The 14479-nt window shown below is 41.7% G+C and overlaps 1 protein-coding gene across 1 annotated transcript in view; it reads right to left on the bottom strand.

The window, feature by feature from the left end:
- Nucleotides 1-14479, bottom strand: part of LRRIQ1 (leucine rich repeats and IQ motif containing 1) — a 183135-nt gene that overhangs the window by 94212 nt on the left and 74444 nt on the right. The window contains exons 14-16 of the mRNA XM_040408559.1: nt 2029-2196; nt 1564-1944; nt 344-542 (exon numbers count right to left, since the gene is read on the bottom strand). Coding sequence (XP_040264493.1) covers nt 344-542; nt 1564-1944; nt 2029-2196 — 748 coding nt within the window. The remainder of the gene's footprint in view (nt 1-343; nt 543-1563; nt 1945-2028; nt 2197-14479) is intronic.

The raw sequence follows: 14479 nt of genomic DNA, 5'->3' as shown, positions 1-14479 counted from the left end.
GGCGGCATACAAAAACAAACCAGAAGCACACTGGGGCTTAAGTGGACTCTATATCCCCAGTTATATAAATCAAGACGCCAAATGTTGTATGTCTGACCTCCCCGACTAATATAAAGTGCAAGTGCTAACCAGTAAGGTTTGGAGATACGACCTCAACATAAAAGGACACCCGAAATGAATGAGGTAGTAAATCAATCATATACCGACCAGTATATATTTTTATCCACTCGACAACCCCTTTAACTAGCTCTTAGAAAATTGCATAGTTATATATTTCATATTCAGGTGAGATGATCGCCAAACATTTTATAAAAGATATGACAGGTGGTCGGTGTACATTTACCTGTATTACCGTGGCAGCATGTTGTGTGACGGATGTTTTTGGAGTAGCACATCTCTTAAGCAAGGATTTTTTCCCGCTGTGATAATGACGCCATGCTGACTGTATAACACAGGCAGCCTCATGAAGCTTTGTATAATAATGAATATCTCTCCGTATTACATACCCTCTCCACTGAGACTGGATTAGAACTGCGGCACGGCTGCTTGAGGGGAAAAAAAGTAGACAAAGTCACGAATAGGAATTTCTAAAACAACCAATATATCATTTTATATAGACATGATGATTTTTACTATATTTTGTGAGTCAAAATAGTGATTATACTGATAACTGTTATTACCATTCCCAGCCTTGCTATCCAATAAAACATATTACTTGACAACTTCAGGAATAAGCCATGCTACTTTACCATGTTACCTAAAAGGGTTGTCCCAGGTACTCAAACCTCCAGCAATCAGCAGTTCATTCGAGATTCTCCCCTGCAGTGACGCACTACTATGAAATGTAGTATGTAGTATGAAATGTAGTATTAAATAGCGCCGATTTCAGTAAATAATGCAATGGCACTCATTACACGAAGGGAATACCAAATAAGGGAACAAATTTTAAAAGCTGTTGATGTTCAAAGAAAATTTTTGGAATTATTTAAGGGGGTTGCACAGGTAGATAAGAAAACTCCCCTAGTGTCCCCAAAATGTAAAATAATAAAAGACTGCATACTTACCACTTAATCCCCCAACTTTTCCAACCTGGCAACTCTGGGTTTACAAGCTGCAGCAGTGATGTCGCATATATACAGCACATGACCGCTGCAGCCAAACACCGGCCTCATTGGAATATGACAGCAGTTGTCACATGCCATGTCCAGCAGTAAGGACTTATTTTAGGATATGTGGGGGGCACTGGTGGAATTATCTCATAATTCAAATAACCTCTTTAACTATTCTTTTAAATAGCACAAAAATTGTGTCTTTTTTACATGTACTTTGTAGATGGTAAAAAAAAAAGAATTTCTATGTGGGTCCAGGCTATCCTACCCCTTTTTTCATACTCAATTAAATTGAAAATGCTAATCGGTTTAGATAGTCAAACTGTATTCAAATGAGCATTGATGATGGACTTCATGAAAAGGGGTTAAAAGTCATTTCCAGTATTTAGAGAGTATCAAGACTGTATTCTAGTTGAAAAGAAGGCCCCTTTAAAATGAAAGGTGCTCTACTTACACCTCTCTAGCATGTTGTTCAGTGTCTTTTCTGGATAACTCTGATTGCCAGGATTGGTGTTTTATTATCCCTCTACTGTTTGATCGATTACTTTGTCCAGCATTTGCAAGGGGCGGCTCAATCAAAGACCGAGCTTGTTGGAAGGTGATCTGTTTTGTGTCTTTATGTTTATCTTCATGAGGGCCATTGATAATGTGACTACTATGATGACTTCTGTCAAGGTCTAGGTGACTCAGATGGTCTCTAGGAATCTCTGGATCTTCTCCTTCAGCAACTTCTGTGTCACCATACTCATGTGCATATCTATATACATTACTAAGTTGCAATACTTCTTTCAGTGAGTCACAGAATGTCTCCAGTGTTTCTAAAGATGATAATGCTCTATAGGAAAAAGAGGCAAAAAATAATCAAATATGATGGCTAAGTATCAATGGTCAGTAACATTTTCTCAAAGTTAAAACATACCTCTCCTCAGCATTTACAACATGCCAGAGTTTACTGATACTGGAAATTTGGTGTTGACAAAGTGCCAAAAAGCTTCCTGGTGGTGCCTTGGGACCTTTTTTATCTTCAAATGTTATTTCGTCATCATTCAGGAGTCTCAAGGCAGGTAAAATGTTTTGTAAAGTAAATCTAAAATGAACATGAGGTGACACAAATATGTGTTTCAAGTTATTTTCAATATTTGAACGTACATATTATTTTTTCAATTGATTTTAGCCTTCTTGTGACCACAAACAGAAAAACTGAAGAAACACAGTGCATTGAAAGTATGGTCTGTTGCACGTTCATTAACAGAGACATAACATTACAACCTTACATTGGGAGGTATATTTTGGGAAATATTCCGAATGTATACTCTCAATGGAACCAACGGAAAAAAAATGAGTGTGAACAGAGCTTTGCATGTACAGCACACAACTAACTGTGTGGGTTCTCTAGAAAGACACCCTTGTAAAGGAAGACAAGGGACTGCACAAATTACAATTTCTTTTCTATTGCAACAAATATAATATGATTTATACCAAGATTTTCTAAATTCAGAACTGGAATCTGATTGGTTGCTGTAGGAGACTGTTCTGCTTTTGTCAACACTAGTTATTATACAGAATGATCCGCTTCCACATAAGTTCTAAATGTCTCCATTCCTAGCTTGTGACACTCAAAAGGTACTGTTTCTCCTACTGCAGCTTGTATGGAACCTTCTGGCAATGCTTCCTGAAAACAAGTATGCAAATCATCTTTCCTTCAGAAGGAATAAAACTACTAAATATTATGTTATTATAAATACACTGAACAAAAATATAAACACAACACTTTCGGTTTTGCTCCCATTTTGCATGATCTGAACTTATAAATCTGAAACATTTTCTACAGACACAAAAGACCCATTACTCTCAAATATTGTTCACAAATCTGTCTAAATCTGTGTTAGTGAGCACTTCTCCTTTGCTGAGATAATCCAACTCACCTCACACATGTGGCATATCAAGGTGCTGATTAGACAGCATGAATATTGCACAGGTGTGCCTTAGACTGCCCACAATAAAAGACCACTCCGAAATGTGCACAGTTTTGCCTTTAAGGAAGGGGGGGGGGGGGGGCCAGAAAACCAGTCAGTATCTGCTGTGGCCACCATTTGCCTCACGCAGTGCAACACATCTCCATCGCATAGAGTTGATCAGGTTGTTGATTGTGGCCTGAGGAATGTTGGTCCACTCCTCTTCAATAGCTGTGCAAAGTTGCAGAATATTGGCAGGAACTGGAACACGCTGTCGTATACGCCGATCCAGAGCATCCCAAACATGCTCAATGGGTGACATGACCGGTGAGTATGCTGGCCATGCAAGAACTGAGATGTTTTCAGCTTCCAGGAATTGTGCACAGATCATTACAATATGGAGCCGTGCATTATCATGCTGCAACATGAGGTGTTGGTCATGGATGAGTGACACAACAATGGGCCTCAGGATCTCGTCACGGTATCTCTGTGCATTCAAAATGCCATCAATAAAATGCACCTGTGTTCGTTATCCATAACATACGCCTGCCCCTACCATAACTCCACCGCCACCATGGGCCACTCGATCCACAATGTTGACATCAGCAAACCGCTCACCCACACGATGCCACACACACTGTCTGCCATCTGCCCTGAACAGTGAAAACCGGGACTCATCAGTGAACAGAACGCCTCTCTAACATGCTAGACGCCATTGAATGTGATCATATGCCCACTCAAGTCGGTTATGACGACGAACTGCAGTCAGTTCCAGCCCCCGATGAGGACGACGAGCATGCAGATGAGCTTCTGTGAGATGGTTTCTGACAGTTTGTGCAGAAATTCTTTGATTATGCAAACCGATTGTTGCTGCAGCTGTCTGGGTGGCTGGTCTCAGACGTTCATGGAGGCGAAGATGCTGGATGTGGAGGTCCTGGGCTGGTGTGGTTACACGTGGTCTGCGGTTGTGAGGCCGGTTGGATGCACTGCCAAATTCTCTGAAACGCCTTTGGAGACGGCTTATGGTAGAGAAATGAACATTCATTGCACGGACATTGAACATTTCAGAGTGGCCTCTTATTGTGGGCAGTCTAAGGCACACCTGTGCAATATTCATGCTGTCTAATCAGCACCTTGATATGCCATACCTGTGAGGTGGAATGGATTATCTCCGCAAAGGAGAAGTGCTCACTAATACAGATTTAGACAGATTTGTGAACAATATTTGAGAGTAATGGGTCTTTTGTGTATGTAGAAAATGTTTCAGATCTTTGAGTTCAGTTCATGCAAAATGGGAGCAAAACCAAAAGTGTTGCGTTTATATTTTTGTTCAGTGTATATTCCCAAATACCTTTCATTAGTTATAGTGGCCTGTTTTGTCTGGGGACAATTATCAGAGGGAATAAAATGGCTGATGTCCTATTATTACACACAAAACATGTCCTAATCACACAGGAGAACAAGTTACTAAAGAGCTGTCTCATCCTCATCTCAGCTCTGCTTGTCAGGGATTATGATCCTGAATAAAGCAGATAAGATCTTTAGCTGAATCTGTGTAGGAATGGAGCTCACAGGGAGACATGAAGTACAGATGACATACAGGACAGCCTGTGGTAATGTGGGGCTGTGGTAATGGAGACTGCATACAAGTGCTGCTGCTCATTATCCACATCACCACCTTCCTCTCTGCACTTCATGTCTCCTCATGAACATCATTCCTACAGAGATTCAGCTGAAGATCATATTAAACTGTATTCAAGATCATAATCCCTGACAAGTAGAGCAGAAAGGAGGATGAGGCAGCTCTTTAGCTCAGTGCTCTGAAGTTACTTGTCCTGCTGCGTGATTAGGACAGGTTTTGTGTGGCCATTTTATTTCTCCTAATGATTGCTCCCTAGGCAAAATGAGCCATTATAACTAATGAAAGATATTTTATTTTCTTATTTTCCGGAGAACCCCTTTAAGCAAACCTGTGAGGTGATTTCTGCTATGCTACTTGTGAGGAGGACATGATACAGGGCTAGGAGCTAAGTTCTGTGATATATAGATTTATATGGAATGGGATTTCTGACAAAAAATCTAAACATATCTAGACAGGACTCCTAGAAAAGACAGTAGTTGCCATGATTTATTACCCACACACAGTGATTGACAGATCTCCTTGTATCAGTGAGTATACAGAAAGCTGTCAATCATCCTATGTGGAGGGGTAAACAGGACTCTCACTGTCTCTCCTAGGAATCAGTCAGGGTTTACTCAGTTTTTTTAAACTCAGAAATCCTACTTCAGATCACACAGACCTACATATTGTAAGGCTCAGCTCCCCCCCATCATATCCTACTCACAAAGGGCAGCAGAAATGACCAGACAGGTTCACTTAAATAACTTACTACTTAGCGTCATAATAGTAAGTTACGCCAATAATGATTGAAAATGGCATCAATGAAAACTGCAACTTGTCCCACAAGCTCACAGACCGCTCTATTAATGATAAAATAACTGTTATGGGTCTTTGAAAGCAGTGACACAAAAATAATTTTCTTTTGCTCAAAAATAGAAAAAGAAAAAACATTTATATAAATTTGGCATTGGAGTAATCATACTGATGTACACAATGGCTATTATGTCACCTATAGTGCAGGGCGAAGGCCATAAAAACAGCACACAAAAAATACTTTCTGGATTTTGGTGCTTTTTCATATCAACACCATAAAAATTATACCTTAAATGCAGCCCATAAGCGTGCTATAAAAAAAACACAAAAACAAACCTTTATACAACTATAAAAAAATATATATGGCGTTGAGATGCAGAAATGAAAAAAATTTAAATAAAATTGCTGCATCCGGAACTCCCAAATAGGCTGCATCCGGGTTAAACAGCTTTGAATTATGACTCAGGTTATAAGTACTGTTGAGCGAAACCGAACTGTAAAGTTCGGGTCCGTACCGAACTTTACGATTTTTGGTACCCAGACCAGAACCCGAACTTTGCCGTAAAAGTTCGGGTTCGAGTTCAGTGATTTAATAAAGCTTTTTGAAAGGCTGAAGGGCAGCCAATCAACAAGCTTTTAAAGGGCTTCTGTCAGCCCACTAAACCGTTTTTTTTTGTTTAATAATAATCCCTACACTGCGATCTCTGCATACATAAGTAAAATAATAATTTTCGTTCAGTAGAATTTGATAAAACGCTATTTTTATAATATGTAAATTACCTTGCTACCAGCAAGTAGGGCGGCTACTTGCTGGTAGCAGCCGCATCCTCCGATCCTAATGACGCCCCCTCCGCATTGTGATTGACAGGGCCAGGGAACGGAATCGTTCTCTGCTGGCCCTGCCTGTTTTCATTCAATATCTGGCGCCTGCGCCGCGGCCGTACCTATCTTCAATCTGCGCAGGCGCACTGGGAGGCGGCCACTCACTCGGCCGCTCGCTCCTCAATGCGCCTGCGCCGGGTGTAGAAGTGACGTCATCGGCGCAGGCGCATTGAGGATGGAGCGGCCGAGTGAGTGGCCGCCTCTCAGTGCGCCTGCGCAGATTGAAGATAGGTACGGCCGCGGCGCAGGCGCCAGATATTAAATGAAAACAGGCAGGGCCAGCAGAGAACGATTCCGTTCCCTGGCCCTGTCAATCACAATGCGGAGGGGGCGTCATTAGGATCGGAGGATGCGGCTGCTACCAGCAAGTAGCCGCTCTACTTGCTGGTAGCAAGGTAATTTACATATTATAAAAATAGCGTTTTATCAAATTCTACTGAACGAAAATTATTTTACTTATGTATGCAGAGATCGCAGTGTAGGGATTATTATTAAACAAAAAAAAAAAAAACGGTTTAGTGGGCTGACAGAAGCCCTTTAAGCTGTGAGCCCTTAGAAGCCATCACAGTCATGCCTACTAATGGCATGGCTGTGATTGGCCGGTGCATCATGTGACCCAGCTTCTATATAAGCTGGATCACATGTAGCACTGCCCATCAGCTCTCCGTAGTGAAGGGACAGAAATCAGGCAACTGAAGTGAGGGACAGTGTTAGTGCGATTTTTTGTGGGTGCAATACACCATCTTTGCACCCCTGACACAGAAAGATAATCATAAATCTGGCTGTTAGTTCTGTGGGTGACCCACAGCGACTTTTTTTTTTGTGGGTGCAATGCAACATTGTACTTTGTACTCCTGACACACAAATATAACAGTTAATCCATCTGTTAGTTAGGTGCACGTCATATACCCATTTATTGCGTGAAGTACACCTATTGCATACGTGACAGGGAAATGGATATAGTTAATCAGTCTGTTTGTTTGGTTGGTGACATATTCCCATTTTTGGTGTGAGGTACACCTGCAGTGCATACGTGACGGGGAAATTGATATAGTTAATCTGTCTGTTAGTTCAGTGGGTGACCTCAAAGAATGAGGAGAGCATTAAATAAGGGACGTAGCCCTGGTCGTGGTGCTGCTGGTGCTGGTGGAGCTCCTGTTGCAGGAAGAGGACGTGGTTGGTCTGCGCCAGCTACACACCCAAATGAAACACCTTCCTCAGATGCACATAGGCGACAGAATGTTCAGCGTTATTTTGTAGGTCCGAATATCGGTGTACGAATGGTGAGGCCAGAACAAGTAGAGGCGGTAGTAGATTGGGTGGCTGACAGCTCCTCCAGTTCCTTCACATTGTCTCCCACCCGGTCCCCTGCTGAAAGCGCAGAATTGTCACCTGCAGCCCATGGGCATCTGTCTTTCACTTCACCCCCTTGAAAATCAGTCAAGCAGTCTGAGGCCCAGGTCATGCAGCAGTATCTTATGCTTTTTGATGACTCTGCTGGCGGGGTTTCCGAGGGCCGTCCACATAGCCCTGCTCCAGAAGTGGAAGAGATTGAGTGCACTCATGCCCAACCACTTATGTTTCAGGATGTGGACATGGGAGGACCACCGCAGCACATCTCTGATGATGACAAAACACAGGTACCAACTGCTGCGGCTTTCTGCAGTGTGCAGACCGGCAATGAGGGCAGGGGTGAAGAGTGGGTGGAAGATGAAGTGAAGGGTGTTGACATGGAATCAAGGTCATGCGAGTGACGTGTGCAGTTCGAAGGAAGAGGTGGTGTCACACAGCACCAGCCGCACAGCAAAAGAGGGAGCAGTGTCCAAAAGCAGAGTGGCCGTCCCCTAGCCAGTATGCCTGCTACTGCCCACTGCACCCAGGGACTGAGGACACCAAAGCCAGCTCCAAGGAGTTCCCTGGCGTGGCAGTTCTTCAGACAATGTGCTGACGACAAGACGCGAGTGGTTTGCACACTGTGCAATCAGAGCCTGAGGTGAGGCATAAATGTTCTAAACCTGAGCACTACCTGCATGACCAGGCATCTAAGTGCAAAGCATGAGCTGCAGTGGAGTAGACACCTCAAAAACCACAAAAGATCTCAGGCTCCTCCTGGTCCCTCTTCTGCTGCAGACTCGGCCTCTTCCTCCCCCTCTGAAGTGACAGTGGCACTTGCCACCCCGCAAACAGAGGATGTGGCAGCAACGCCACCACGTCTGTCACGGTCACCAAGCATCTCCACAATGTCCCATGGAAGGGTTCAGTTGTCCATCTCCCAAAAATTTTAGAGAAAGAGGAAGTACCCCGCTACCCACCCGCGTGATTTCTGGCCCTGAATGGGTGTTGGCTACCTCCTCCTCCACCACTGCCACATCCACCGCCTTCACACCTTCTACTCCCCATTGACCTCCGCCTCCTAGTTCAAGATCATTATTTTTAAATTTTTAAAAAAAATTCTATGTCATGTTAATTTATTTCCCTATCCACATTTGTTTGCAGGGCAATTGTCCTGCTCTTAACCCTATTTTGCTTTCTTTTGCAGCCCTTTAACCCTTTCTATGACTTTTTTAGAGCCATTTTAGTGCCCTAAAGTTCGAGTCTCCATTGACTTCAATGTTCAGGTTTGGAGGTTAAGTTCGGGTCCCGAACCCGAACTTTGCAGCAAAGTTCGGCCGAACTCGAACTTCCAGGTGTTCGCTCAACCCTAGTTATCAGCCAAAACAAAGACACCCATCTGTAGACAGCACTGTTTGCGTGATGAAACCAGGTTCGAGAAGATAGGTTAATGAAAGGATGCAAGGCAATTTTTTATAGGTTTTTGTAACAATGTATAACTTTTAATATATAAAAAAAATCAAAATGTTATCAAATATCAAAAGTCCCTCAGTTTTTCCAGTGTTTTAGTATGATCATAGCTTAACAGGGAACATTATCATAACCTGTTTTACCAGCAGAGAGGGATTTGCTGTTAGTAAAATGATCAGAAGTTTATACCACTAGGATCATTAAGCATTATAGCGGTTAAACAAGAAATTTAATTATATCAAATTTCTCGTAAAAGAAAATGTCGATGAGTGAAGCCAATGTATCCACTGAGAAAAACTCTGTACAAGCCAGTGTTGAGTAGTTCTACATAAAATAGGTGCCAAATCAAGTTGATAAATGTGTTAAGAAATGTATCTGGGAGTTAGAGAATCTCAACAGTAGTTTTTTTCCAGCTGTTTCTCACATGTTGAATGCCTGAGTCAATATTTCATTTAGTGAAAACTTCCTAGTGAATATTTAGGCACTTAAGAGTCTGCATTAATCATGGCTGCAGTGAAACGCGTTCCCCTAGGAGCGCAAGAACTGATCCTTGGGTTTCATTTGTAAAACACAACCTCTTAGTTCTTGGGTTTGATGGTGTTATCACTGGCTGCACATGAAAGTAGGCAGTCGATTGGAAAATTTTACAGTAATTCCTTTGCAGGTATCAAGGGGTAATATAAAGTTCATTAGTATGTACTGTATGAATAAAGTCAAAACTGAATTCAACAACTTCATAATTTTTAATATCCCATTAGTCAAAAGTGTCTGAGGGAAATAATTGCAAGCCCAAGTAATAAAATATGAGGATGGTGGAATTGATCCATTCATGTCGACAACTGACAAAACTTTAATATTTAATTGAATTATTGTAGACAAACACATGAAACACACACAAAGGGGTATTTATCATAAGGGTAATATTTGAAGTCAGTTTTCCTTCAGTCTGTGTTGGCCTACTTTGAGCCAAATTTAGCAAACATTACACGTTGTTTGTTGAATTTGGGGCATCTTTAACCTTTTCTCGACCTCCGCTGTACATGTACAGCAGAAATCCGGTCTTTGAAAATGGTACCTGCTCATGAGTGTAGCGGGCGTTACAGCCAACGAGTTTCTGCTAATGCCTGAGATAGGTGTTAATGCCGATCGCAGACATTTTACCCATCAGATGCCATGGTCAATTGTGACTACGGCATCTGAAGCGACTTTCCCCGGGAACCCGGGAATGCTTCACTCCCGATGCCTGAACAGCTCCCCCACGCAGAGATCGGAAGATCAGTTGGTTGTATATATGAAAGCTCTGGTCTCCCTGAAAAAAAAAAAGTTTTAAAAAATATAAAGAAATATAAAAATTGAAATCACCCTCTTTTCCCCATAATTAAAATAAAAAATAAACAAAAAAAAATAAACATCACAGGCATCATCTTGTCCCAAAATGCCTATACTATTAAAATATAAAAATATTTATCTCATTTATTTATTGCTTCACTACCTCAAAAATTGGAATAAAAAGTGATCCAAAAGTTATACACACTCCAATTGGATTCAATAAAATCTACATATTGTCCCGCAAAAAAATTAGCCCCCTTACAGTTCTATGGACATACCGTATTTTTCGCCCCATAAGACGCAGTTTTTTCCCCCCCATTTTGGAAGCGCTTCATTAGTACCGGAGGACCGGGAAGTGGTAAAGGATCTGTACTCACCGCTTTCTGGTCCTCCGCCCGGCTGTCTGCTGTGCAGTGCTGCGCACCATGTGACCTCACTGTGCACAGCCTTCACAGCTGACAGTGAGAACCAGGAAGAAGAGAGAGAGCGCTGGTAGTGAGGAGCGGCAGCATCCAGGAGCAGGAGAGGTAAGTTATTTTATTTTTATTTTATTTGCGCTGATGTCTGACATGGGGAGGCATGATGGCTGACATGGGGGCATGATGGCTGACATGGGGGCATGATGGCTGACATGGGGGCATGATGGCTGACATGGGGGCATGATGGCTGACATGGGGGGCTGATGGCTGACATTGGGCGCTGATCTGAGGCATTAGGGGTCTGATCTGAGGTCTGATTAATATTGGGGGTCTGATTGGGGCTGTGAGCTGAGGTCTGATTAACATTGGGGGTCTGATTGCTGGTCTGACCTGAGCTGTAATGGAAAATAGTTTTTTCTTATTATCCTCCTCTAAAGCCTAGGTGCGTCTTATGTGCCGGTACGTCTTATAGGGCCAAAAATATGGTAACTATATAAAAATTATGGTAATGAAAAAAAATACATTTTTGTTCAAGGTTTTTTTTTCCAGTATGAAAACACAAGAAAAGCTATATGAATGTGGTATTGCTATAATCATACTGACCCAAGTAATGAACGTGCTAGGTCAGTTTTACCGCACAGTGAACACGGTTAAAACAAAACCCATAAAACTGTGGCACAATTGCTTTTTTTGTCAAGCTTTTTCCAGCTTCCAACTACTGTACATCCCTATTTAAACATGTGCTCCACGGACAATGCCACTAAGTGTGTGTCCTGTGCAATGTATGCGCGCCTTGAAGAGCCTTTCGAGGGTGAATACAATTGCACTAGATACAATCATGTTGCATATTTGGAAGCCCAGATCTTGGATCTAAAAAGGAACTTGAAATACTTATGGGCGTTGCAGACCTGGAGAGAAGCTTAGACCTCACTGTGCAGGCACTGACTGGGGTCAGTGAAATGGAGGTGAAAGGAGGAGGGCAAGATTAGGACTATCAGGTCAGCAGTTGGGTTAATGTAGGAAAAAGGGCTAGAGGGAAAAGTGCCAGGGAGGCTAGTCCTGAGCCAGCACGTCCTAGTAAATATGCCTGTTTGGCTGATATTAGGGATGAAGCCCAGGGCCAGCAACACTGCAGCAGGGCGTATCTCCTAGCAACCAGGAGGATGCCTGCTGCATTCCACCTACTTTTCAAAACTACAGCACGGTGTGAAATAAAATAAATAAAAAAAATAAAAATGTTTGCACAATTGACATAAAATAGTTGCAAATGCCATATTTTGAATTTTTTTTAAGACATAATTCTGGAGTGCATGCCATAAATTACCCTGGAGTATAGTGCACTAAATGTAGTTTCCCCCCCCCCCCCCCCCCCAATATAATGTATTGAACTTTTTGCAATCCCGTATGCAAGTATTAATGAACTAGTAGTAAACTTGTACTCCCTGTCCCTAGTGCAAAAGCTATACATGCACCACCTAACCAGCAGTGTTTTCATGTGCTGCCATATATGATGACAAAAGACTGTATAAGGATGTATACCGTGTACACTAGAAAGTAACCAAATGGTTATGACAAAACAAACAAAGCTGGGTGCCAAATTCTAAATCTACCTTATGACCTACAAGTATATTGATATTATTCATTTCTAATAATATTGTTGTAAATCATCTCTAATTGTCACAGTGGACTCTATCTCATTTATTGCTGAAATTATGAAATCCGGAAAGTGAATCCTAAAAATCTTAAAGGGGTTGTGCCACCATTAAATGTTATTTTATTATAATTCAGCATGAAAAACTAGTTATATTTGTAAACTACTTTCTGTTACAAAAATGGCCCAGCTGCAAGATATTTTCTTCATTGTAATAGTGTTCTCTGGTGTTCAATCTGTACAGTATTGTGCACATCCGCCTACTGAGGTGATCAGTTCCATCCTATAACTACCATCAGCCATATCTACTGCCTGGGTCTGTGACAACTACACAGAGAGAACTGCAGCAGAAAGGATGAAAGGATATGCCTCCTGAGAAGGGACCCCCACGAGATGCCAGCATGAAGAGAATCTGCTAGAGCAATTGGAGATCTCTGGAACCATGTGAGGTACAGGGCTGGATCTAGATTTGTTAGAAAGATATTGTCATGTGTGATATTATGTTTAATTTTTATTTTTTACATTAATCATGGCAGCTCATTGTACTTTCACACAATTTATTTTAATAGAGAATGGTGTAATTACTAAGTTTCTAAATTAATTCATTAAAAAAATATGATTGCATCCATCGAAAAAAAAGCTGTAAAGTCATGGCAACTAGTGTTGGGCCCGAATATTCGAATAGCGAATAATAATCGCGAATATCGTCACTTTCGCGAATATTTCGAATATTGTCATATATATTCGTGTTTTTGAATATTCTAGATTTTTTTTTTCATCTAAACCTATAAATTCCTGCCTGCTTCTTGCTTGTGGGCCAATGAGAAGGCTGCAATGTCTTTGTCAGAGCTTAGCAACATCCCTAACAACCAATAGTAAAGTTGCCTACCCCTTACTATATAAGAACCTACCCAGCAGCCATTTTCTACAGTTTTTTTTTAAAGTTCTGGGAGAGAGAGAGAGAGAGAGAGAGAGCAATGTCATTGCTGTGCTCTGTGCTTTGCTGTGTCATTACATTAGATACAGTTTCAAGAAAAAGTATGTGAACCCTTTGGAATGATATGGATTTCTGCACAAATTGGTCATAAAATGTGATCTGATCTTCATCTAAGTCACAACATTAGACAATCACAGTCTGCTTAAACTAATAACACACAAAGAATTAAATGTTACCATGTTTTTATTGAACACACCATGTAAACATTCACAGTGCAGGTGGAAAAAGTATGTGAACCCCTAGACTAATAACATCTCCAAGAGCTAATTGGAGTGAGGTGTCAGCCAACTGGAGTCCAATCAATGAGATGAGATTGGAGGTGTTGGTTACAGCTGCCCTGCCCTATAATAAAAACACACCAGTTCTGGGTTTGCTTTTCACAAGAAGCATTGCCTGATGTGAATGATGGCTAGCACAAAAGAGCTCTCAGAAGACCTACGATTAGGAATTGTTGACTTGCATAAAGCTGGAAAGGGTTATAAAAGTATCTCCAAAAGCCTTGCTGTTCATCAGTCCACGGTAAGACAAATTGTCTATAAATGGAGAAAGTTCAGCACTGCTGCTACTCTCCCAAGGGGTGGCCGTCCTGTAAAGATGACTGCAAGAGCACAGCACAGACTGCTCAATGAGGTGAAGAAGAATCCTAGAGTGTCAGCTAAAGACTAACAAAAGTCTCTGGCATATGCTAACATCCCTGTTAGCGAATCTACGATACGTAAAACACTAAACACACTAAACAAGAATGGATTCCATGGGAGGATACCACAGAGGAAGCCACTGCTGTCCAAAAAAAACATTGCTGCACGTTTACAGTTTGTACAAGAGCACCTGGATGTTCCACAGCAGTACTGGCAAAATATTCTGTGGACAGATGAAACCAAAGTTGAGTTGTTTGGAAGAA

This window comes from Bufo bufo, chromosome 1 (genome assembly GCF_905171765.1).
Source record: "Bufo bufo chromosome 1, aBufBuf1.1, whole genome shotgun sequence".
Taxonomy (NCBI): domain Eukaryota; kingdom Metazoa; phylum Chordata; class Amphibia; order Anura; family Bufonidae; genus Bufo; species Bufo bufo.
Note: the sequence above shows the minus strand (reverse complement) of the source record. Positions and strands in the feature narration are given on the sequence as shown.